This window comes from Anser anser, assembly GCF_964211835.1.
Source record: "Anser anser genome assembly, chromosome: 1".
NCBI lineage: Eukaryota > Metazoa > Chordata > Aves > Anseriformes > Anatidae > Anser > Anser anser.
In genome coordinates this window covers 159,102,850-159,129,660 of record NC_139720.1, presented here as the reverse complement: position 1 = coordinate 159,129,660, position 26,811 = coordinate 159,102,850, and the positions used below count along the sequence as shown (strand labels likewise).

The window sequence follows — 26,811 nt, the reverse complement described above, 5'->3', positions numbered from 1 at the left end:
TATATTGAACTTCGAGAATGGGCAACTTGTTATTCATCATTTTAAAACATGTTTATAGAATACAAATATATTGGTGCTTTTTAAAGTTTTTTCTTGTGTTGATGAAAATGAATAGTATTTGGGGACCAAGTCTGCCTATTAAAGTGCTATGATACATTACCATATTTGCACAGAAATGAGCACAGATGGTGGGTCTATTATTTCTAGCATGAAATTTGTCTTTTTTTTTTTTTTCCCCAGGATTCAAATTTGAGCAACACTTGCTCAAGTTGGTCTACCTCTGTGGGAGTCCTTAAAATGTTTTTTTTTTTTTTTCCATTATTTGCACATTTGGAGTAAAGAAAACAGAAAGTGATTAATGCTGTATTAAAACTTTATAATGAATGAAGGCTTTCAAACCAAGAGTCTGAGATTTTTATATTTTTCAGCCAAGTAAATGGAAACATATTTTGCATGTAAATGAAAGTCTACAGGGATGAAGTTTTGTGTACCAGGCTTAGATTCCCAATAGCTCATTTAGTTCGAACAGATCATTTAGTCCACATTAGAGTGTTTGAAGATGTTATATTTATAGATATTTGTTAATTAAACACAATGATATGTGGAAAATAAAACAGCAGTATATAAGTAAGGTTATAATTTTTATGCAAAAAATATCATTTCAATCAGCAAAAAATATATATTAAACAAGAGGCTGACATTCATAAATTTACTTTCATGGTAAGAATCAATAAAACAATGCTTCATAAGGCTTTGTCAATGCCTTATTATCAATCTGAAGAAAGAAAAAGGGGGTCAACCTGCCTTGTTACTTATTGAAGCCTGTAATTACAAAAGACTCAAGGTTAAAGTATGGGTTTTAATATCAATTGCTCAAAGCCAGATCACTTTGCAGGGAAGGTAAATTTAACACGGATTAGAATTTCCAATATCAGGAAAAAATGCAATCAGATGGGTTCATTTACTTCAATGTGTTCTATACTGAGACCTCCATCATTTAGCAATGCATCATGAAAAACTTGGTTTAACATTTATTCTGTGAACTGGTACACAAAGACAGTGTTGTCAAATTTGGAGAAAATCATTCTTGCTTCCAACTTTCAAAATGGGATTTTATTATTTTTGTTCCATCCAAACAAGTGTTTTTTTGACCTGAAGATAAATCAAGACCTGAAGATAAATCAGAAGCATTTGAAATGAGTAGTGATTGTATCAGTCGTGGACACAAAGCTTTCTTTGTGGTTACTGTGGCTGTAACCGTGTGTGTTATTTGCAGTATGATGGGGCCTGTAACAGACAAAAATGTCAGGAGGATGGGCTAGAATGTGTCAGTTGTCACAGAGCAAGTTTTGAACTGTTATGGGGGCAGACAGTGCATTTATGAAGGTTTTGTTTGTGGAGGTGCTCTGCTCTGCTTAGGAATATAGTTGTGGAGGAGGAGTCTGCAGGTGGTTGGGAAGCAGATCACAAATCACTTCTCTCAGAGATGGAATGGATCACACCAGCCATGGGTCAGAGAAAGGCCAAGAGAGATAACGTAGAAAGAATGTTGCTAAACAGTTCAGAGCAAGTAACACCAAACAATACAGAGCCTGTTACTTCTAGTACCTAAGGATCTGCTTTTTCAATGCTAACACACTTAAAATGGTGGTATTACCAAGCATTAGTGTGCTGCTTGTCGCTGCATCAATGCACCTGCCATCTCTGCTTCAGCTTCTAACCCTTCCCCACTCTCAACTGGAAGAGCAAACCCTACCTCAGATCAGTCAGCAAGGGTGCAGCTTAGGTAACTAGTGTGAGTAGGTTCTTTGACAGGCAAGTGACTGAATGAATTTCCTTCCCAACAGGAAGGAAAAGTAGCCTGATAGTTACTGTAAAACAATAAAATGCTTACCAAAGTCGATTTCTTTATAAAGCGGCAAGGGCAGGCATGAGAATGAAGGAAAGGACAGGGTTATTCCCAGACTAGAGCATGCCCATTCATACTGTATATCTGCTTTCTGTACAGAGATGCATTTTCTCACAAAAGAGAACAAAAGAGGTGAAGGTTGAGAGAGATTTGCTATGAGCAGTGCTGTTATGTGGGTATGAACATCTGAACATTGTATAGGAACTGGCTTAGCCATCAGAACTGAGAGAATATTCAAGTGGAATTTGAGCCTCTTTCTGGGACGACTTGAGGCTTCCAACCCAAAACTGTGAAGAGCCATTGGGCCACACAAGGTTTAAAGCACTGAAAATGTGTAAATTTGAAAAAGGGTGTTTTAATTTAATTTAACTTTATTTTATTATTTTACTTTATTTTATTTTCACATGAGAAAGGAGAATCAACCATGTAGGAAAAAACAAACAAACAAACAAACAAAAAACACTGGACATTAGATCTTCTCTGCCTAAGGAGCAGATATATATCTTGTATTTGAGAGAATATGGAAAAGCGACTATAACAGAATGACTAGGAGTGGGAGAGAAGGAACCAACACTTTCTACAGTTAAGTTTTTAGCCCAAGGAGATACATTGGTACTGAAGAGGAATGTAGAGGATGAAAGTTCTGAAAAGATTAGGGAACATGACTGACACTCCTAGTATCTGTTTCATTCTCAAGACAGTGTCCCTTTCCCTCACATGGAAGGAGAGAGTTAGTCCTACAGTAAAGACTGGTTGTGCAAAGGTGCAGATTTCATTGTGGAAATAACTGAAAATGGAATGATGGCCAGCCTTGAATGAGTCATTGTCAGATAATTCCCAGCTGAACTAAATTAATAAAACTGTAGCCAAGACAATGGCTTATTTCTTTCTGCATGGCTAGAGAAATGAGTATTACCAATTGAATTTAAAAAAAAAAAAAAAAGATTCTTTTTCACATGGTTCTGCATTTCATAGGCAAATGTGCAGTAGTTTGGTTTTGTAGCATTTCATAAAAGGTGTTAATTGAAAAACTCTGAGTGACAGAAAGTAAGAGGAATATAAGTTTTGCATGCTGCAATACAGAAAATGGGAGCACTGTAAAGAATGGATAGCCATAACCTTTTAAGAATTTTTTATAGTGTTATATAGTACGAAGAAAAATTCCTGTGTTTAGTTAAAGCACTTGTCCATGTACTGCACTATTCAGCTGGAAAAGGAAGGAAGGAGGGGAGGGAAGAAGGGAGGTGAGCTTTGTAAATCCATTCTGAATTATCTATTTTGATGTACACAAATGACTAAGAAAAATGGATTTCCGAAGGAAAGCATTGGAGAAGGTTCTTTCTTTCTTTCTTTTCTTTCTTTCTTCCTTTCTTTCTTCTTTCTTTCTTTCTTTCTTTCTTTCTTTCTTTCTTTCTTTCTTTCTTTCTTTCTTTCTTTCTTTCTTTCTTTCTTTCCCTTCCTTCCTTCCTTCCTTCCTTCCTTCCTTCCTTCCTTCCTTCCTTCCTTCCTTCCTTCCTTCCTTCCTTTTCTTTCTTTCTTTCTTTCTTTCTTTCTTTCTTTCTTTCTTTCTTTCTTTCTTTCTTTCTTTGTCTTTATTTCTTTTTCTTTCTTTCTTTCTTTCTTTCTTTCTTTCTTTCTTTCTTTCTTTCTTTCTTTCTTTCTCTTTCTTTCTTTCTTTCTTTCTTTCTTTCTTTCTTTCTTTCTTTCTTTCTTTTCCTTCCTTCCTTCCTTCCTTCCCTCCTTCCCTCCTTCCTTCCTTCCCTCCTTCCCTCCTTCCCTCCTTCCTTCCTTCCCTCCTTCCCTCCTTCCTTCCTTCCTTCCTTCCTTCCTTCCTTCCTTCCTTCCTTCCTTCCTTCCTTCCTTCCTTCCTTCCTTCCTTCCTTCCTTCCTTCCTTCCTTTCTTTCTTTCCTCAGGAGCTACGAGAAAAATTGTTGACTCCACTCAAATCGCAGTGCTAAATATTTTCTCAAATCTGCTGTAAACCAAAATACTTCACTGTGGAGAATATGAGCCATTCATATAATCAGTGTATTCAACACTGCTATGAAGATTTTTTAAAAAAACAACTCATTTCAACTACCATGTTCCAGTGAACTATGTTATGCTCATTAAGCCTTGCTATCTTGATCGTGCAGTATTAACATCTATTCCAAGTTAGAGTATGGCTATTGAATCAGTGGTAGGCTCAGTAAGGGCTTTAGCAATGGGCATATTACTTTTAGTATTTACTTTAGTTGAATACAGCTGACAATGTATTTGCTCTACTGAAGAATGAAAAAAGCTGGGATCTTTAACTTGTGACTAATCCCAGGTAATCATTGATGTAATATCTTGATACAGAATTAAATTTAAATTTGGTATATTTACATGTAGTGAACTTGAATGAGTGCAGAAGAAATAGAACATTCGCCCTCAATAGAACATGCAGAGGTGTATTTTGGTCCAGAATTTTACAACATTCTATGTGAAACCAAATGCTTTAAAGGACTTAAACAGTCAAAGACTGCTGGATTGTGATGCCTTAAAAGTCAGAGAAAACTTTGCTGTGCCTCAGAATTGATTCACCTTTCAAGTATTTTGCAGTCCAAAAGGTATCTTCTTGTAACATTTGTATGTAGGCGAATTGCTCTCTGAGTCCTATGGAAAACGAGTCATTTTGTACGACAGTAAATTTATATCCATGAACATGGCCAATGTCACTTTAGGAATGGTATCTGGATCATTGTATGCCTTCTTAGAAATATCCTCAGTCTCACTTAAGGTGATATTTAAGCAAAGATCAACAACAAAAAAATGTTGCTATGTGGCAACCTGGCTTTAATGAACAGCATTCGGTATTTAGCATTCTCTTAAGTACACTTAAGTGGGGAAAATGGGAATATACTTTGCAAGTTTTTTTTTTTTTTCCCATCCTCCTTTTTTTCTTTCTTTGTTCTTGCCATTTTATGTTTTCCTCTCATTTTCTTTCTATATTCTTTTCTGTGTGCTAACTCCCAATAACGATAACTCAGCTCATAGCCCCTTCATCCGTTTGGTAATTCCTTTTCTCAATTTCACCTGTCAGACAGATCCATAATAAATAAAAATAAATAAATAAATAAATAAATAAATAAATAAATAAATAAATTAAAGTGCTCTCCTTGGGCATTTTCCATATATGATGGCCAAAAGGCAAACAGTCCTTGCTCCTCAGAGTTATACTCCACATCTTTCTGCAAACTCAGGCAGCAGGCTAATCTTCCTATGATTGCTTCATATATGGAAGGTTTCCTGTTGAGCTTAGAGGTCTTGCAACGTTTTTCATAAAACTCAGCTTCTGCTGAATTCAAATATACTGTGTTGCTCATATTCAGTAATGGTAGGCAGGAATTAGGCATTTCTGTACTCCATCCCTGATAGTGTTCTTTCCTTTCTTTTTCTTACAGCTTAGCAGCTGGCAAAATAGTTTTGAGACAGAGATATATAGAGCTATCCTCTTGCAGAGTATGCAGACAAAACATAACATATGGAGGGTATTTGCATAATGGACAGTATTTGTGATAATGTAGCAATTCATTTTTTCTTGCATAACTTGACTATTACCTAAAAAATAGGAAGTTGAATGTAGAATTACATCTTCATAAGCCACAGAATTCTGCGAAGTGGTTAATTTTAGTGTCTATATTTTGAGTTTTGATATATTAGCATGTTAGAACCAATGTTTTACTTGCTATGTAAATTCTTTCTTGAATGAGAATATGTCTTCCATTGTTTCTTTTGCACATATCTGTCTATGAAGTAAATTTTGTCCTTCTCTGTACTTGTATCAGTTATGTAATGTCAAATAATATATGCACAATTTGTCTATTGTCCTGCAATAAATATTCTAGCTGTATGTGCATTCACAAAAACACGAGAAAACTTCAGATATAGTTCTGAGCCTACCATGTGTGTAGACTGTGGAGGGTTTTGTTTATTTGTTTTGTTTTGTTTTGTTTTTAACCTGATATGTCATGCTTTTAGGTAATCACTGTTTAGCTTGTATTTAACAAAACCAAAATGAAGGACAGTTCATACACAAAAAATATGCAGAGAGAAATGTTTCTTCCTTCAAAATGTAAACAACTCTTTTATTGTTAAAGTTTGCAGTAAAATTAAAGCAACAATAAATAATACAACTTTGTGGAATGAAGTAATTATATTCTGCTATATTTCTTTTCTATTAAAAATATGTGCACAAAATTAATGCATCTCATTAAAATGTAATGTTGGTGCCATGAGAATTGAGTTAATATGAACTAGAAGATGACTCTCTGAGAGCAGAATAACTTACTAAATCATCTGTGTGTGTGTATTTGTGTGTTGAAATAGCTATACTCTTCGCGTGGTTGGCAGTGGAATCAAAGCTCAGTTTGGGAATCCAGAAGTAAAAGTGAAAGGAACAGATCCTGTAATAAATCAAATTATTGACAAGCTGAAACATATAATTCAGGTAAGCTTCTTTTACTTATAAATATAGTATAATATTAAAGACAACTCTAGTGAAAGTATGAATTTACTGTACATTAAAGGGTAATTGTTAATTCAAGTCATTGCTTAATGTATGTCAACACCAGAAAAAAACAAACAAACAAACAAAAACCTGTCTGCTCCCTCTCACTTCAGTTATTGGAAACGATGTAGTCAAAAATTTGCATATGGTTAAGGAGTGTAGGAAGTAAGACTGTCAGCTGGGCCACCTGTACCTGTGAGTACCAGTTCAGCATTTCATTAAGTGTACAGAAGAACAAACAGTATAATTTAGGGATATTAACTGGGTTAACATTTATAAACAATAAAACATAATTTCCCTCATCCATCTATACTAAATCGAGATTCTTTCTTAATCAATCTTGCTGCAAGGTTTATTGTTTATAAGTAAGATAGAAACACCAGAAAGTTTGAATAGCATGCTTGCTAAAGAAGTTGGTGTTCATTTGTGAGTTACTAAATTTAAGGCTTATAAAGCAGTCAGTCCCAATATGATCCTGCACAGCTGTAGAACTGTAATACATTTAAGATTACATGTATGTTTTGTTATACTGTTATCATCTGTATCATGGATAGCCATAACTACAGGACAAAAACCTGACTCTGTTGAAAGCAACAATAAGTTTGCTGGCAATTCTGTATTTCAGTTAGAAAATAAAATTTTCCACCATGATCTGAAGACTGAATGATAAGAACTACTCTATTAGCATTTCTTGCCATGGACCCATCTAGTCCAGCAACTTCTCATCTGCACTGATGAAGAGACTATTCAGGGAGGGCATGCAAGCTTGGCAGTTTTACCTTCTCCATTCCCCTTCTCTACCCTCATTTTCCAAGCACGAGAATTAGAGATATTAGTCAGCCCTTCCTTGCCTAGTGCATTTAGTTCCATTTAAAGACTGCTTCTTTAATTTTGTTTTTCCATCTTCTTGACAGCTGCTTTTAAGTACAGTTTCCAAAATGGTTTCTGGAGTTGAAATAAGCAAGCCATTCTAACATTATTGATAACTTCATGGTGAACTCTCTGGGTTCTTATTTCTCTATTGGTAAAAAAATAACTGACAACAAAAGGAAAGAATTGGTGAAATAGTAAATAAATAAATAAATAAATAAATAAAATCTTTTCCATCAGTAGGGTTGTTTTCTGGGGTAAGTGGAATCCCGATTCAAGCTCAAAGGCAGTCATTATACCTTCCTCCTAAAATGAAATACTGTATTTAGCCCTCCAGCTTCAGCATGCTTTTGTCTCTACTTCATATTAAAATGGTGACTACCACGGTAAGAAAATGAATATAATTTTGCCTCCAAATAGATGCTATGACTTAATTAAGAACTAAAAATTGCTCTACAAAGAAATATGTTGCAAATCTTACTGGGTAAGTCTCAAGGTCTTTTATTTGTCAGGAATGTTGTCCTTCGATATTAAACCTGCACTGTATAGTTTATTGTATTGTTTTCCTCTAGAGGCTAGGATTTGTGTTGTTTCCTCCTTGGGTGAGGATCTAAACAAATGGAATAGAACAATTCCATTATAAGGCGTTTCATTTTGAGAGCTTATTTGTCCTTGTCCTAGAAGACTGGAGAGAGTCTTGGAAAGAAGGACTTATAATCTACATACTGCAAGTCCTACTAACTTGTAAATATATTATCTTTCTATGTGATAGTTTCCTTTCTTGTAGCTCTGAGTATGGAAATAGGGTCAGTGGATAAAGAGAGCATCAAATACCTTAGAGACCCAATATATAACTGTTTTTCCTCAGATAAAAGGGCTGAAGAAACTGCAGAAAAAGCTTTCTTCTCTAGCTTTTACTGCTTGGAAAAGGAGGATGGGGAGAGTAAATTAGAGATTCAAATACAAACGCTCACCTTTTTGTCCTTTGTGTTATGAAAAGGGTGAGTCACGTATTAAGTTTATGAAGGACAGATTAAATAAGGGGAGCTTAATGGATTGTGGTGTCACCTCTTGTGTATAAGTCCTAGTTCTATCCACTTAATTCCAGCACTCTATCTGAGTAGTATTATGCAATACAAAAGCTTAAACAGTTAATTTTGGTAGAAAAAAAATCATATTTGTCCTACTTTTCATAACTAATAATACCTGTAATCTATAAAGGTTTATATACTTTAATTTAGTTATAAGGCTGGCAACATGATGTGTAACCTTCTATTTGTGTAGGCAACTATATATATTTCTATATAAATTCCATGTTGCTGTAGCCTTGCTTTCTAATAAGTCCATTTTTGTTATTTGTGTTTTATATGGAGCATGAAATGTGGCAATTTACTCTCTGTGTTAGGAAATGGAAATGAGTGGTAATTCAGGTTTATATGACCTTTCACATCAGCCTTTAAACACCATACAAGATATCAAAGCAACATTGCTCTCTGTCTCATGATGCCATGAGAGGATATGGCCCTTCCTTCCAATCACGGTTAGAGCTGTGTGTATCGCTATAAGTATAGTCTGATTTTCTTCTGCTTGAATAGCCTGTCATGGTACCAAGACCTTCAGGAATGAAAAGCCTCTACCATTTGGTGAATGTCAGTATCCAGAAAAGAATCAGAGGTTTTGCTCCTGGTACTTCGCACAATAAACATGGTGAAATGCAGTGAAATATTATGTAATCAGTGGTAACATAGAACATTTGTTTGCAGCTGGGATAGGATTCATTTCTGTAATGAGACACGCATTTAGGTGTTTAAGCTTCCCTCACATGCAGCTCTAGTCCATGAAACTTAGAGAGCTGTTCATTTGGCCAAATCTGAGTGTGTGCTTCAGGATAAGAAAAGTAGGTCTTTAGCCTCAGACTATATAAAATGAGTTTGGGTATATTGCCCACATGTTGGCATCTACATTGTAAACACCTGCAGTTAAGTGCCTGATCTGAAGTATTTCGCCTTGTGTCATATTTCTGAGCCCTTTCCAAGAGGATGCCAGTTGGAAAACACAAACTAGAAATGTGTCCTTTTCTAATTCTAATATTTAGCAGGTACACTGTATCTTCTTATTCTACTACTACATTCTGCTTTTTCAAAGGGTATGTTGCACCACAGAATTATCAAACCATAAAACAACCTCATGTCTACTGGAAAATGAAGCCTTTTGCTTTTGCAGGTGTCTGAGTTGGGCCAAAGTACTTAGGATACATTTTTATTTGTTTGGTTTTTAATTTTCGTGAAATGATTGAGACCTTAGGTACAGTTCAGACAGTCAGGAACTCAAAAAGGTATGTCCAAACATTTGGGGAGCTCCTGACACAATTCTGATTTTATGATTATGTAGTCTTTTCTAATCATTAAAAAAAAAAAAGGGTAAATTATAGAAAGACTAGTTTGAAGAGGATGACCAGTCTGGTATTTAGAATACATAATTAAACTCAGATTCAGAAATACACCCTGATTATATTTTGCCCTTCTAGAACAGAAAAAGTAACTCTCTCTGTTATGAAGAGGTAGAAGAAATACATTGCTTTCTAAAATGTTCCTTTCTCTTTGTCATCAAAGCAGATGACCCCTTTTCTCACCAATTGCACTACATTTTTCTTTGTACTTTCAAGGATCTGAGCAGGAGAGTAGGAGTGAAGTTAATATTTGGAGATGTAAAGAGAGGGCTCATTCAAGGAGGACCTAGCAAGCTCTCAGAAAATCAGACTATACATATTTATTGTACAAATGACTAAATATTATCAAGTAGCAAAAGAAGAACAGATACATTAAAAATCGCTTCCTGGTCATCTTTAATGTGTACATGAGAAAATAGATCAAATAATATTTTGACCTGCTTGCAGCAAAGAATAAGGGTCTCCTAGTATTTCCTCTTTTCTTACTGGGTAGATATACAAGTGTGTAAAAATCCCTAGCAAAGAATCTACTTTAAAATATGTAAATGTTTGGTGCTTAAACACAGTCTCTGTTTTCTAGGTCCTATTAATTAAAAATTTTAAACTCATTGCTTAAATTTGTTGTTTAAAGGAGAACATCTCTTTCCAGTAGGGTTTGGTTTCTGGGCTATTGTGCAAGGGTTAAGTTACAACTGTTCACAAACTTTATGACAGAGACCTTTTCAGCATATGCCACAGTGGCCCATATGTCATTCCTCCTTTGTGAGAGGCTCACAGTAAACCTCCTTCTTTTTCTGTAAATAGTGGATTTACCAAAAATCAATAGAACTTTTGATTCCATTGGACCCTGACTGCTATAATCTGTGCTCTGGACTCCACAGGTTTGTACTCCCAGCAGTGAAGTGCAATTAGAGGAGCTAGCATGAATTCAGGTGAACCAGTCAGGGATGAAAATGGTTTGACAAAGTCACCTTCTTTTGTAAAAATCCTCACTTGTACAGTCTGGTGTTTTGGAGAGCTTTTTAAATGATGGGCTCTTCCTCATTCATTTGTCTTCACGGCAGGCCAACAATGGGTTCAGTGCATATTCTCTTATATACTGCAATCAGCAGCTATCACTCTTATTTAATAGGTAGTCATGATAAGCAAAGTCAGTTGCATATGGCAGCGATAATAATGGTAATTATTTTTCTTTCCTCCCCAATAATTTAAAAACATGATTTATCTTGCCTGCAAGTACAAATACTAAGGTTATGAAATAAGTATGATATTTTGGTGCTGTGATTACAGGCAATTGGATCTTGGTCATTTCAATGTATTTCTTCTTTTAGAAGATAATCTCAGAGAGATACTGTTTTTGAAAATAATAGCCATTACTTGGAGCTCATATTAACAGGTGAAATAAAGACGTCCTAATTTTAGAAAATCCTGCCATAGTAGAAAATACCACTGTGTATGTCTGCCAATATGAGGCAAACAGAATTTCCCTGTGGAGATTTCCACAGGCACCTTCCTCACTATTGACTATACTAGAAATTTAAACACTTCAGTTAGGATAATAGTTTCCTATTTCTAGGTGTAGCAAAAGATGTACCTGAAGTTATCTGGAAGGGATCACATCTTACATTGCAGAACCCCTGGATTACTAGCTGATATACATGGATTAATACTTATTTTTTCCATGAAGGGCTGAAAAATGTCACTAATGGAAAAGCTATCTGACCATAACTAGCAAAATTTATTCCAAAATGAGAATAATATAGTATTTTTGTTATTGATAGAAATTCTAAAAGCCAAAGGGAGACTAAATCCAGCATTCAAATGACTAACTGTATAAAAGCTGAATGGGTTTGTGCAATAAATAGTATCAGATTAAAGAATTTTTAAGATTATGCGGCAGTAATTGAAGCCTAAGTTTTGGCCAAATCCATGACTATGCTTTGCCAAATGGAAAAGTTGTACAGTGCAGACTTGTAAGAGTACATATTTTTGTGTGTCATCAGCAGAATGCAGTCCAAAGCCAGTAGTCATAGAATCAACATCAACTGAAGAAGGTCCCAGATGACTGGAGATTTGCTATTGTGATGCCCATCTATAAGAAGGCTCATAAGGAGAATCTGGGGAACTACAGGCCTGACAGCCTGACCTTGGTGCCAGGGAAGGTTATGGAACAAATTATCTTGAGTGCAATCACACAGCACGTGCAAGACAGGTAGGGAATCAGGCCCAGTCAGCATGGGTTCATGAAAGGCAAGTCCTGCCTGACCAGCCTCATCTCCTTCTATGACCAGGTGACCTGCCTGGTAAATGAGGGAAAGGCTGTTGACGTATTCTACTTAGACTTCAGCAAAGCCTTTGACACGGCCTCCCACAGTATTCTCCCAGAGAAGCTGGCAGCCCATGGCTTGGACAGGTACACTCTTTGCTGGGTTAAAAACTGGCTGGCTGGCCAGGCCCTGAGAGTGGTGGTGAATGGAGTTAAATCCAGCTGGTGACTGGTCACGAGTGGTGTCCCCAAGGGGTCGGTGCTGGGGCTCATCCTCTTTAGTATCTTTATTGATGATTTGCATGAGGGAATTGAGTGCACCCTTTGTAAGTTTGCAGATGACACCAAGTTTGGGGGAAGTGTCAAGGTGCCGGAGGGTAGGAAGGCTCTACAGAGGGACCTGGACAGGTTGGATCAATGGGCAGAGGACAATGGGATGAGGATCAAAATGGCTAAGTGCTGGGTTCTGCACTTTGGCCACAAGAACTCCATACAATGCTAGAGGCTTGGGGCAAAGTGGCTGGAGAGATGTGCAGAGGAGAAGGATCTGTGGGTTCTGATTGATGCTCGCCTGAACATGAGCCGGCAGTGTGCCTGGGTAACCAAGGAGGCCAACAGCATCCTGGCTTGTATCAGGAATAGTGTAGCCAACAGGACCAGGGAGGTGATCGTCCCCCTGTACTCAGCTCAGGTGAGGCCACACCTTGAGTACTGTGTTCAGCTTTGGACCCCTCAGTACAAGAAGGGCATTGAGGCCCTGGAGCATGTCCAGAGAAGGGCTATGAAGCTGGTGAAGGGCCTGCAACACAAGTCCTGTGAGGAGCGGCTGAGGGAGCTGGGGTTGTTTAGACTGGAGAAGAGGAGGCTCAGGGAGACCTTATTGATTTCTACAACTACCTGAAAGGAAGTTGTGGGGAGCTGGGGGTTTGCATCTTCTCACAGGTAACTAGTGATACGACTAGAGGGAATGGCCTCAAGTTTCACCAGAGGAGGTTCAGGTTGGAAATGAGGAGACATTTCTTCTCAGAAAGAGTAGTCAGGCATTGGAACAGGTTGCCTGGGGTGGTGGTGGAATCACCATCCCTGGGGGTATTTAAGGAAAGGTTGGACGTGGTGCTTAGGGACATGCTTTAGTGGGTGATATTGGTGGTAGAGTGATGGTTGGATCAGATGATCTTGGATGTCTTTTCCAACCTTAATGATTCTATGATTCTATGATTGGACCTATGGGCTATTAAATCTAATATCATGTTCTATTGTTACCTATTGTCAGAGACTCCCTAGGGATGACTCAAAAAATTTTAGTGGCAGAAATGTAGTTAATTTGGCCTCCTTAAATAATTTTGTCTATTTCTTTCCTTATGCATCTTAACATTTCTTAACTTTCTTATGAATACATGTACACACCAAGCATAGGCTTTGGCTAAAAATGATGTCTATAGCCTTTAAGTGAATGAATAGGTGACGCTACTTTAAAAGACATTAAATGTGACAACTATTTTTCCTTTACTAGTGGTCATTATTACAACGTTGTAAGCACTGCATTTGACCATGCCATCATTTGTCTATTTATATGTCTCAAAAATGTCACAAAAATAGTAAGATAGGATTTTATTTTGACACTGATTTTTCATACTAACTACGCTTTTTTTTTTTAAAGGTTTTATTAATAAACCACAACACAGGCAAATTAATATGTGTTAATTTGAGAGCCAAGTACATATTGGAAGTGGTGATGGAAAACATTGCCTGAGTTCTCAACTATACATACAAAGAACTGTGTTTTTAAATTATTCATATGCAAGATGTGGTACTTGCAGTTGCACTTCCCTTTGATCACTGATAACATGTTTGCGCCTTCTTTAGTGCTATGATAATTGCCTAACAGTTAAAATCCCCCTGCCTCTTAGAACAGTTCAAACTGCTGTATAAATTTAACGAATTGTACATTCTGATGACTCTATTCATGACTTAAATGCAGTTCTTTCTCATGGAACAAGTGAATTCTCAAGAGTACAGCATTTAACAGTCAGATACTTAGGACCTTAGTTCGATATACTCTTCAGAAACAGGGACAAGCTCTTGAGACTCATTTCCAAAACGTTTTTTTCCTCTACTCAAAATTTTTTTGTTGATATATTTTAGCCTGCACTTTGCACTGTTCTATAACAGGTATCCCATTGAGGTAATTGGGAAGTAAAATTTGAGTGCACTTTGTGCAACAGCCATTCAACATTCACTTGTGCAAGATTTGATTTCATCTGTTTGCACCTAAACTGCTTATTTATTATTTTTGTTTCTTTTTCAATGGGAAAGACTGCTGCACAAGTTTTGTTTTGTTTTTCATGTTACAAATGCATACCTAAATGTTAATTTTGCTTTAGATTTTTTTTTCTGCCTTTTCCACTTTTTTTTTTTTTCTTCTAAAATTATCACACTCCTGCAGGTAGAGAACAGCTCAATATCTTCATTACATTATTTTTTTTTCCAGTGATTTGTTGGCTCTCCCTTTAATTTTTTATGTGCTTGCTTCTTCTTTCATTGTACTTCTGGAATTAATACAATACTACTGTCATGCTACAAACCCTTGGACAAATTCCATCTATGGCAAGGCATGATAGCAGAGTGATATGTCATATTCATACTTGACAGAGAAACCTATTCTGTATTTGTTGTAAGGTGTTCCTGTTTTTTTTTTTTTTTTTTTTTTTTGGCACATCTACGGAGAGCTGGCTTATCACATAGTATTGATTTGACTATTAGCTGGTGCTGAAGTTATGTTAAATATTTTGAGTATTACCATTGTTCATAAAATATTGACATAATTTCCGCAGAGTAGGAAATAGCTAGATAGCTAGGAATGAGATGGGAAATTCTTTTCTGAGTTATATCCTCCTCCTTTTACAATACACTTCAACCTCAAAAATAAATATCAAAAGTTCAGGATTGCTGATGTTTTTGAATCTCTTGAGTGAAAAGGTTCTCTCAACAGTTCTGAGATTATAATGAAGTCATTTGTTCTTTTTGTTGTTCACAAAGGTGATCTTTCACTTCCTGAAATTCAAAACACTAAAATTTATGTGAACATTCTGAGATGATTGCATGTCGTGGAAAACTATGTGTAATCTCAAACCTATATAGTGTACAGAATGAAGACAGAGAAAGAAAAAGTGATTATGAGGGCATGAAGTTGAGAACATGCATCTCCCAATGTTGGGATGCTTAGGAGGTAAATAATTGATGGTCATTAGCCACATATTGTTTTTTTTTGTTGGTTTTTTTTTTCCTCGTAATTTAAATAAAAGCTCGATAATCTTTTTTCCTGCTTTATTTTGTTTTTCACTAGGAAGTTTACCAACATTATTAAAGGCTAATCGGAGTTTCCGTCATTTAGCACAAATGATTTAAAATACTATTTGTACTTAAATGAAAAGCTTTTGATTTTCCTAAATGTGACTAACAAAAGAAAATAATATACATTTTACAGAGCTTTCTGGAACTAAGGTTAAGGTCCAAATTTGTGTAAAGCTAACTGAAAACAAAACAAATCAAAACAAAACAACTTACATTTGTATTTTTGTTATTTTTTTCTCCTTCTTTTGCTTATAAAACACTGCACAGTGCACAGTGAGAAAACATGCACATTGATGCAACGGGGAGATACTATCAATTCTTACCCATTTAGTGCAGAAAACAGTGGCACAGAAAACCAGACAGACTTTTCCAGCAGTATTAGGTGGACAGCGACACTAAACAAAGTATTCATTATGGTGCAGATTCTCTCTGCAAAAGCCTATTTTGCACCTAAATTGCTTCCTGATATAGCTGGTAAAAACTGCTTGTGCTAGGGTTTCTCAGAAGTATTGAAAGAGAAGTATTGTTCTATCTTCTTAATTTTAAGTACAATATTAAGTGAAGGAAGGAGGGTTTTGAGATTTTTGGATTTTTTCTATGACAAACAATATGGTCAGGGCACAGGTTTTTTTTGATGCTTACTTTAGAAAACCTGTTCTACTTTACTGTCTGCAAAACCATGCAATTTTATTTTTCTTATTTATAATTTATCGTTTATGCTCCTTGACTCTGATAAAAATAGATTTATTTATTTATTTTTAATACTTTATTTCAGACTTCCCATAACTGTGGCCATAGCTAATAAAACTAGAAGGGGTTTTGTTCCCGTACCACATGGAAATAGTGGCAATTTTGAAAGTGAAAAGGAGCTTCTGATGCCCTTAATGCCCAATTTCAGTTTAAAAAAGAAATGGAATATACATAATGATATATAATAGAGACAGACTACAGAGTTCAAGAGGGCTTCAAGGCCCTGATGCAGTAGTACAATGGTGCATACTCAACCTCCTATTAACTTTGATGTGAATGCTGGAAGCTTCTGCTTTCTTCTATAATTTCATCAAATAATAGAAAAGCCCTTCTTTTTGCAATGAGTTAGTGCCCCATTAGTTGTATACATAGATGAGACTTATACTGCATAATATATGACGGTGGATACATTGTCAGATTTTTAACTACCTAACTGTACTGGGAGAATCTCTCATCCAAAATATCTTGGGATTCTTTTTGGCATGTGTGCTTTTCATAGTTAAAAAAAAAAAAAAAAAAAAAAAGCCTACTTAAATATAAAGGTCTATTTAGCCTATCTTACAGGTAGAGGAAGCTGTCAAATTTCATATTTTAATTGGATAACAACTTATTTAACCTTTGTGATGTCTTCTCAAGAGGGAGAAGAAAAGTGGTGAAGGAAATGCATTTAATTTTCAGTGAATGCCAATTTAAGAATTGCCTTGTCTCTGGACACTTTCAGTAGACAATTGTTTTAGGGAGCGGTATTGTGGATTACTTTTGCTGCTGGCCTTTCCATTTAGAGAATCGATTGTTTTGCAACGGCAACCATGCCAATTAGTATATAATCAACTGGAAATGAGTTTAGGAATTCAGCTTGAAAGTGACCTGCCTAATGGAATCTGGATTTGTTTAAAGAGTTTTTCTTCTTATGATTGAAGAACCACATCCACTTCTCATGTGGAACAACAATTGGACTTTGCAGAGATGCATGCAAGCATCAGCTACTTGCAGTACAAACTGCATTATTCATTGTTTTCATTACTTGTATACCGATGCACACAGCATGGGAAATAAACAGGAAGAATTGGAGATTTGCGTGCAGTCACAAGGCTATGGTCTTATTGCAGTTACAGAAACATAGTGGGATATCTCACATGACCGGAATGCTGTCATGGAGGACTACAATCTTCTTAGGAAAGACAGGCCAGGAAGGCAAGGTGGTGGAGTTGCTCTTTATTTGAGAGAGCAACTGGAATACATCAAGTTCTGCCTAAGGATGGATGAAGAGCAAGCTGAGAGTTTACAGGTAAGGATTAATGGTCAGGCTGCCATGGCTGTTGTGGGTGTTTGCTACAGGCCACTTAATGAGGAAGAGGACGTAGATGAAGCCTTCTACATATAGCTGGAAGTAGCCTCACAATCACAAGCCCTTGTTCTAATAGGGGACTTTAACCATTCTATTATCTTCTGGGAAGATCACACAGCTAGGCACAAATAGTCCAGGAGGTTCCTGCAGTGCATTGACGACAACTTTTTGGCACAGGTGGTGGAGAAGCCAACAAGGAGATGTGTGCTGCTGGACCTTATACTAACAAACAAAGAAGGTCTTGTTGGAGATGTGAAGGTTGGGGGCAACCTTGGCTGCAGTGCCCAGGAAATGGTGGGGTTCAGGATCTTGTGAGGAAAAAGCAGAGCAAAAAGTAGGACTGCAGCCCTGGACTTCTGGAGTGCAAACTTGGGCCTCTTCAGGGACCTACTTGGAAGAATCCCATGGGTTAGGACCCTAGAAGGAAGGGGGGTCCAAGAGAGCTGGTCAGTATTCAAACATCACTTCCTCCAAGCTCAAGACTGATGTATCCCTATGAGTAGGAAGGCAAGCAAAGGGGGCAGGAGACCTGCATGAAAGAGCAAAACTCAAACAGAACAAGTATGCAACATCCCCCGCAAGGGAGCGCAGAGATCCACCAGCAGCCAGCAGGGGACATTATAGCAGGAGAATGCTATGGGCCATCTGATCAAGAAGATCAAGCAGATGAGGCCCTCTACAGACAGATAGAAGCAGCCTCACATTTGCAAGCCCTGGTTCTCATGGGGGACTTCAAGCACCCTGATATTTGTTGGAGGGACAGCACAGCAGGTCATAGGAGGTTCCTGGAATGCGTTGATGTTAAATTCCTTCTCCAAGTGATAGAGCAGCCAGCGAGGAAAGGTGCTGTGATGGACCTCATTCTCACCAACAAGGAGGGGATGGTGGTGAGTGTGAAACTCAATGTCAGCCTTGGCTGCAGCGATCATGAAATGGTGCAGTTTTGTATTCAGAGAACAGTAAGGAGGGAGCACTGCAAGCTTACTACCCTGGACTGTGGGAGAGCAGACTTTTGCCTCTTCATTCTGGTCTGCTTGGTAGAGTACCATGGGACAAAGCCCTGGTGGGCATATGGAGGAGCCTGAGGTACCCAATGACTATTTTGCCTCAGACTTCACCAACAAGAGTTCCAGCCACATGGCCCAGTTCCCAGAAGGCAAAGGCAGGGACTGCGAGAATGATGAACTGCTCAGTGTAGGGGAAGATCAGGTTTGAGACCATCTATGGAACCTGAAGGTGCATATGTCCATGGGACTTGATGAGATACATCTGCAGGTCCTGAAGGAACCATTGGACGAAGTTACTAAGCCCCTATCAATCATATCTGAGAAGTCATGGCAGTCTGGTGAAGTTCCCAATGACTGAAAGAGGGGAAACATAACCCCCATGTTTAAAAAGGAAGACCCAAACAACTACAGGCCTGTCAATCTAACCTCTGTGCTTGTCAAGATCATAAAGCAGATCCTCCTGGAAAATGTGCTAAGGCACACAGAAAATTAGGAGGTGATTGGTGACAGCCAACATGGCTTCACTAAGGACAGATCGTGACAGGAAAATCTGGTGGCCACGATATCCTTGTCTCTAAATTGGAGATACATGGATTTGGTGAATGGACCAGTGGGTAAGGAATTGGCTGGATGGTTGCACTCAAAGATTTGCAGTCAACAGCTCAATGTCCAGGCAGAGATCAGTGACAAGTGGTGTCCCTCAGGGCTCTGTCTTGGTAACAGTACTGTTTACTATCTTTATCAATGACATAGCCAGTGGGATCAAGTGCACCCTCAGCAAGTTTGCAGATGACACTGAGCTGAGTGATGCTGTTGATACAACAGAAGGAGGGGATGCCATCCAAAGGGACATGGGGAAGCTTGAGAAGTTGGCCCACGTGAACTTAATGAGGTTCAACAAGGCCAAGTGCAAGGTGCTAAACCTGGGTTGGGGCAATCCTAGGCATGAATACAAACTGGATGAAGAACACATGGAGAGCCGCTCTGAAGAGAAGGACTTGGGGGTTTTGGTGGATGAAAAGCTGTGAGCCAGCAGTTCATGCTTGCAGCCCAGAAGGCCAACTGCATCCTGGGATGCATAAACAGAGGGGTGGCCAGCAGGCCAACGGAGGTGACTGTACCCTCTGCTCTGCCCTTGTGAGGCCCCACCTGGAGTGCTGCATCCAGGTATGGGGCCTCCAGCAGAAGAAGGACATGGAACTGTTAGAACAGGTCCAGAGGAGGGCCATGAAGATGATCAGATGGCTGGAGCATCTCTCCAGTGAAGACAGGCTGAGAGAGCTGGGGCTGTTCAGCCTGGAGAAGAGAAGGCTCCAGGGGAACTTTATTGTAGCTTTTCAGTACTTAAAATTGGGCTTATAAAAAAGGTGGCAAGTGGCTTTTTACAGAGGCAGATACTGGTGGGCCAAGGGGGAATAGTTTTAAACTAAAAGAGGGGTGACTTAGATTAGAGGTTAGAGGAAATTCTTCATTCAGAGGGTGGTGAGGCACTGGAACAATTTTCCCAGAGAAGCTGTGAATGCCCCATCCCTGAAGTGTTTAAGACCAGGTTGGATGAGGCTTTAGCAACCTTGCCTAGTGGAAGATGTCCCTGACTACTGAAGAGGGGTTGGACTAGGTGGTCTTCCAACTCAAATCATTCTATGATCCTATGATGATTCTACAATAAAGGAATAAAAGTTAGAGAATAACAATAATAAACAAAATAATAAATAATAAAAAATAAAGTAATAAAAGTTAGAGAATAAAAAAATAAATTAATAAAAGAATACAATATTCCCAAACTGACATACTTGGGACAATATATTTGGTAAAGGAAAGAGAGGTGTAGACTTTCATATGAAAAGAGACTTTAAAAGATTTAAATACAGCAGGAAATCAACTCTCTAGCCAGAAGAGAAAATCAAATTAGTGATTCTAACTTATGAAATCTGATACATATCATAAAACCATCGCACAGCTTCATTGACAGTCTCTTCTGAGTAGAGGCTCAGCAAGTAAATATCACATCTGTATGGAAGATATCAACAAAAATTTGAGAAGCAGCTTACTGTCTCTGTTAATACTAATTAATGTCAGATGTAGTCTGTCAATATCATAAAAACATTACCAAAATAATTTGTATGCAAGCAAACTCATTTAAAAGGGAAAAAAAAAGAGCTGGAACAGTAACTGGAATTACAGTAGATACCATTAAGATCTAAGTGGCACTTAGAAACTCTGGTCTCACCAGTACTATGGAAATTACTGAGTGAGCAGTTCCTCTAGGCTGATGTATTAAGGGAATAAGCAAGATGACTGTGCTGTGTGTACATTCCTGTGTTACTGCTTTATGATCAGTACTTTCTCCACTTTATTTTACTGGTTGTGGATTCTGTATAGCAGCAGAGATCATTTCAAATATAATCACATTTCTCTAAGTGTTGATAAAATGGAAATATATTACCTCTTGCCAGTCCAAGCTCTACAGCTTTGGAAAGCACTACTGTGTGAACTTGTACGTTATTAACACCAAATAATACACATGGAACAGTTATTATAAATGCTGTAACCACAAAAACAGGTTGTCATCAAGTACAAAACAGAAAGTCATAGGAAACAGTCTTCTTTATCAGTGATCATAAAAATATTTTTAGAATACATGCAATGCTCACTGTGCAAAACTACAGCATCTAAAACAAAGCAGGTACTACAGTAGCGCAACACACTACAAAAAAGGAACTGTAGCAGTATTTCAGTGGTATGCAGTCACTTACTGAGAGAGAACAGTTGATGTCCACAGACTTTCTGAACTGAAAAGCGAAACATTGTTTTTGAGCATACTGAATGTTTCCTATTTGAGACAGGTTATTTCCTTCTATTCTCAGCCCTGGGAAATCCTCCAAGTCAGTGGCCCGTAGACAGCAGTACAGAGCAAGTCATTTGCTGCAGGTATCATCATAATTTGTTCTCCTTGTCAGCCTGTGCAATAAGCAATGCATTCTGCAGGCACAAGAAATAGTCTGGAAAACAATCTGTTACTTGGATACCTTATAAACAAAAATCCCATGTTATCGATGAGGGTTGTTTGTTGCCTAAAGAACTCATCTGCCTAGTCTTTTTCTCTCTGTAAACGTAAAAAATTGTAGAAGAGCATGATAGTACAGTGCATTAAACTACTTTTCACTTCTGCGATGTGCATGTGAAATCTGTTTTTATATATTTATATATCTATATTTTAAACTATACAATATATTAAGGGCATAAATTTTGCTCAGCAAAGCCTTGCTGTTATTTTAAGAGCCAGCCAGCACCTGGCTGAAGAATCAGAGCTGAAGGGGAAGCATGTAGTTTACATGAAGCCTCATCATTCAGCATTATGGCTTAAAGTGTCATAAACAAGCTGAGCTATGCAATTTTTAATTTAGTTTTTGTTTCAAGAGACAATACAGGCAAATACAAATACTTCCTAGCAGAGTGAAGTTATTTCTTATGTTTGTGGTGAAAGTACTCCAGGAAGAGAAGTATTAAACTGCTTAGCATTCAGCTGACTGGTACATTATCAGAAACAAAATCCAACCAACCAACCAACCAACCAACCAAAATGATTCTAAGTTGCTTCTATAATAAGCACAGAATAAAAAAAGGAAAATCATTCACAGAGAAAAACTTGACAAGATTAATTACATATATAACAAATCATGACTTTGATAGTGGTATTGTTGAATAAATATTTATATATCTCTTTACAAGGCAGGTTAGTTACTACTTTTGAAAAGTCTTTTCAGATTTTATCTTTACAATGTATTACGAAACCACTTCATTATACAGGTGGTGTAGTTTCATTCATGAAGACACATGGCTCATACTGTGCAAGACTGGTGAAGAACTGAGTAGGTGCTGGAGTCACCTGGGAATTTCAAGAATATTTCTTATTTTCCCAGCCTTAACTTTTATGAAATGGGCTGCTATGCTAAGAGTCATATGAACAGTCAGGCTCTCCTGGAATACTTGATATGTTTGCAGTGAAGATATGTGCTCACTGAACCTTGTAAGAGGAATATCAGATAAACCAGATCATGAACCACAAAATATTTAAGATCCTTTTGGAGGCAATCCACATTTTTATTGACACACACAGTTCCAGGTATTTATTCAATAAAGTAATTATTTACTTTACTGAGTACCAGAAAGATTGAGTACCAGATTTACGTTATTGGGACCAGAAAGATCTTAGGGTGTTCAAATTCATTGTGTCTTCTATTAGAAATTCAGTAGCTACAGACAATGGCTGCAAAAAATGCTAGGACCCTCCAGTCATGCTATTCTAAATTCAGTACCAGAATTAGAAAATAATAATATATATAAATAATTTAAAAATAATAATAAAAAAGATTATGCTGGAGTCATTAAAAAAAAAAACTTGCAAAAACCTTGATTGTCAAGTATCAGTTAGTTACTACATATCATATAAAGATTGCATTTGTTATTGCTTATATTACTTATACTAGTATTCTGTGCAAAACCTTCAAGAAATCGCTCGCTACTATGTTTGATTATATTTCAATCCTTTTAAGGTAGTCTTATTTGAGGAGGTTGCTAACATCAGATTGTAAAGTTAGGATTTAGCTGGTGAAGTGCAGACATCTCCACAGTTTCCAGAACCTACTTTCATAACTCACACTGCTTCATTTGGCAGTTACAGGGTACTGGATTGGTCACGCTGTACCCTGAATGTGTCTTTTTCTCTCAGCTGACTGTAGTTAAAGTCTGCAGGTGTTACAAACATACATTTGTGTTTTGGTATCTGAAATTAAGAGGTAATATGAGCTGAATAATATTCAGTTTGATATATCCTGAGGGAGTATATGTACAGAAGTCACCTTCAAGAATTTCAGTTGCAAGAAAGTAATTTTCATACACATCAGTGGGAAGATTTGTATCTTCTTATGCAGGAGGAGATCTCCAGTTACAAGCATTTGGGGAACAGAAGTCTTATCAAGTTATCAAGAAACGATGTTTTGTGCATAAATCTAAGAAACAGTAAAAATGACAGTTTGAGGGGATTCTAAGGAAGCTTTTATCTGGAGCTTTTAAAAAGAGAAAAAGTATTTGTCTTAAGTGACACAATTGAAAAGATATTTTTTTTAACTTTATCTACTTTTTAATGCCTTATTCCATTTTCTATTACATTCAATTTCTGTTTGTTGTTGTTGTTGTTGTCGTTGTTTTTCTAGTACTGTTTTTCAAGGGGAAAAAAAGAAAATTTTACTGAAGTAAAAATAAAAATAATATTTTTCTAGAATAATATTTTTTTACTGAAAAAAAGAATGAATAAGAAACAGTGAATATTTGCAATTCTATATTACCATTATTTGATATTTATATAATAGGTTCTCTTCAAAACTTTTCCCTTGACCATTCTTTTAATTTTTGATTCTGTATTCAGTTTTAAAAGAAACATAACTGAAGATTTCTAATTTTGACAAATTTGTATATCTTGTCCACGTCTTCCGAAGAATTGCATATCAGCATGACTGTTTGTGTGTGTGCACGCGCATGCGCTTGTGTGTTCTGATTGTTGTTTTCAAAATAACAGTATTTTCTTGAACATTTCAGAATTTACAGTTAAAGACAATGTGAAAAAAAAGCAGCTTTCTATGATTTTTCCAGGAAAGATTTAAGATACTTGTGTGTATACATATATATAAATATATATATATATACACATATATAAATAAATACAGAAGAACTAATATTTATGAGAAAGGTATTATTGCTCCCCATTGGTATATTGTATTTGATGCTGAGACTATACTAGTGTAGTGTATGAAATTCTCAGGATGTCTGTCAGAATATATTCTAAAGCTTTTGAAATTCTGATTTCTAGTTTTCTTTCATGTGCTGTGAATTATTCATCTTTTCATTTTGTGCATGGCTTAATGATCTGTTCTTTGTGTTCTGCCAGTCTTTCTGTCTATTCAATTCATACTCATATTTTTCTGAACTGCTGAGCTTGCACACGTCAGACCCTTAATCATACTGTTTAAGTCCCTTGAATGCAGCAATCTATGTTTACCTTTCTCCTTATGCTCCAGGTATTAATTTTTACACCTTAAACTGTACCTTAGACTGTTACGAGAACTGGTAGAATTACCCCAGTAATACTTCTTCATCAACTCTTGGAAATGCTATTTTGAATCGTTCCACATCCCCTGCACTCCAGGTGCCACCAGGTTCTCAGCTTCAGTACATCCAGTTACTTCCCTTCCTCTACAAACAGACTTCTGTAAGAAGAGCATAACTGGTGGGGTGAAATGCAACTCTTCCCATGGTAATAGAGCACAACCATCCAGTTAGATACTAGTGTGCCAGCATCCTCCTGGCTCAGATAATTTTGCAGCTGTGAGGGGATGGAGAAGTAAGGTGAACAAAGCATTTCTTAAGAACCTAGAGGGAATATATCTGGGCATAAGGGCCTGAAAAATGAAATAATTTTTAAAAATGGAGCAAGTGGAATATATTCTTTTTCATCCTTAGTGGTCTTAGATGTTACTTGTAACAAAAACCCTCAGAGAATTTTCAGAAAAAGTTTTAGTAGTTTTAAACTACTGATGATCCACGTCATACCAAAAAAAAAAAAAGTCTTTTCAGTTCTGTTGCTGTTTTTGCTACTAAATAACTGGGTTTAGAGGATATATCTTGCAATACTTTTTTTTTTTTTTTTTTAATCATTTCAGATGAGTTTTCTAATATGAAAGACTTGGGTCTGTTTAAAGGGACCAATACTGCAAATAACAGGAAATTATTTTCATTACTACTTTTTATTTCTGGAAATTCTAGCTAGAGCACCATCTGATTACTTTCAAGGCTATTGTCTGTCATAAAGCAACATGGAATGTCATCTGCAAATCCTGAGATTGTGTTCTTTACCTTTGTACTTCTATATTGCACAGGAATGGGTGGCTCATATGTAAAGTTTTTTTTTTTTTTTTTAATTTTTATGCAGCTCAATGCTCCTTTCCCATCTCTTTCCTTCTCCCCTTTGTGTGCCACTGTATTTAAAATAGCAAATTTCAAGCATTACAATAATTATTTTTGATTCCTACCTTTATTGCTTTCCAAGTTGTATGACAGTTCCATTATTCAGGATGTGAAATATGCAAGGTCCTTCAGGACAGGAAAATAGTTCATTGGGTTTGCGTGTATTTCTAGAAAACAAAACAACACAAAGCAAAGCAAACATGAATAGCTGTCATTCCTTTGATACTGAAAGCCTGGGGTCAAACCATCTTGAATCATTTAATGAATTCCTGAGACTTTCTTTTTAATAAAGGGAAAAAGGCACCTATGGAATAAATTGACACTTGAGATGACCTCAGTTACACTCTAGAATGTCTCATTTTTCTGTTTTGGCATTCTAGAATGATCACAGTCCAAATGGCGTAGTCTCAGATGAGATATGTCATAGTGAGATGGGATGTGTTTGGAAGAAAACATAAAATCTCATTCATTATGGTTGACACCAAATTCAGTTTGCATCTGTTCATGTTGACCTTTGGTAGCTATCTTTCAAGAACAGATTAACAACTTACTTTTCAGAACCACAAAAACACAGTAGGTTCTTAAAACTATTTATCAGCTCCCCAGACACACAAATTTCATTAAAAAAACCCGATGAGCTGATTTATTAGGAGTAATTTGAGTGTACTTAATTAACTCAGGATATATTTTCATGATATAAAGCTTAAGCAGAAATACTAAAGGAAATGCTCAGTGCTCTTTTCCTCGTTCTTGTTTTCAGAGTCTTTGGTTTATCTGTTTTTGCTGTTGTTGTTTTGTATGTTTGTTTTGATTGGTTGGCTTTTTGTTTGTTTGTTTGTTTTCAGTGTGAGAGGGTAGGGTATGAATAGGTAGGAGAGGATTGCTTTTACCCAGCTCTCATATACTCTACAGTAGAGGTCCCCAGTTATCTCAGGACTGCCAAGATGAGGACAAAATTTTTCTTCCCATCGATAATGTTTCTTAATACATATATGACTGTAATGAACTAATTCCAAGGATGAGAAAAAATCAGGGCTGAGATCACATAAAATAACTTCAGCTGCTAACTTGGTGACTATAGTGCTTGCCGAGGAAATGTAAAATTTCAGTTCGAGGCCCTTGTAAAGCAGGGTAAGAATGAACCCAAAGCTAATTTCATAAAGAATATGGGATTCTATAATTCCCAAACAGAACTGATGGAAGGGCTGAATTGTTTGTTTTGTTTTATTTCGTTTTTAATTTTTGTTTTGTTTTATTTTATTTTATTTTTAATTGTAAAATTTATAGCAACAAAAGTTTGCAA

At 36.8% G+C, this 26,811-nt stretch overlaps 1 protein-coding gene across 41 annotated transcripts in view; it reads left to right on the top strand.

The window, feature by feature from the left end:
* Positions 1-26,811, top strand: part of GPC5 (glypican 5) — a 778,624-nt gene that overhangs the window by 268,973 nt on the left and 482,840 nt on the right. For 39 of the 41 annotated variants that reach the window (XR_014584732.1, XR_014584733.1, XR_014584734.1 and 36 more), the window contains one exon: positions 6,261-6,381. Coding sequence is in view for 36 of the 41 variants with exons in the window: in XM_083836988.1 (XP_083693114.1) it covers positions 6,261-6,381 (121 nt within the window). In the remaining 5 variants the exon portion in view is untranslated. Of the gene's footprint in view, positions 1-6,260; positions 6,382-11,763 lie in introns of all 41 variants that reach the window. The other 2 variants (XM_083836989.1, XM_083837006.1) reach the window with 2 other exon arrangements.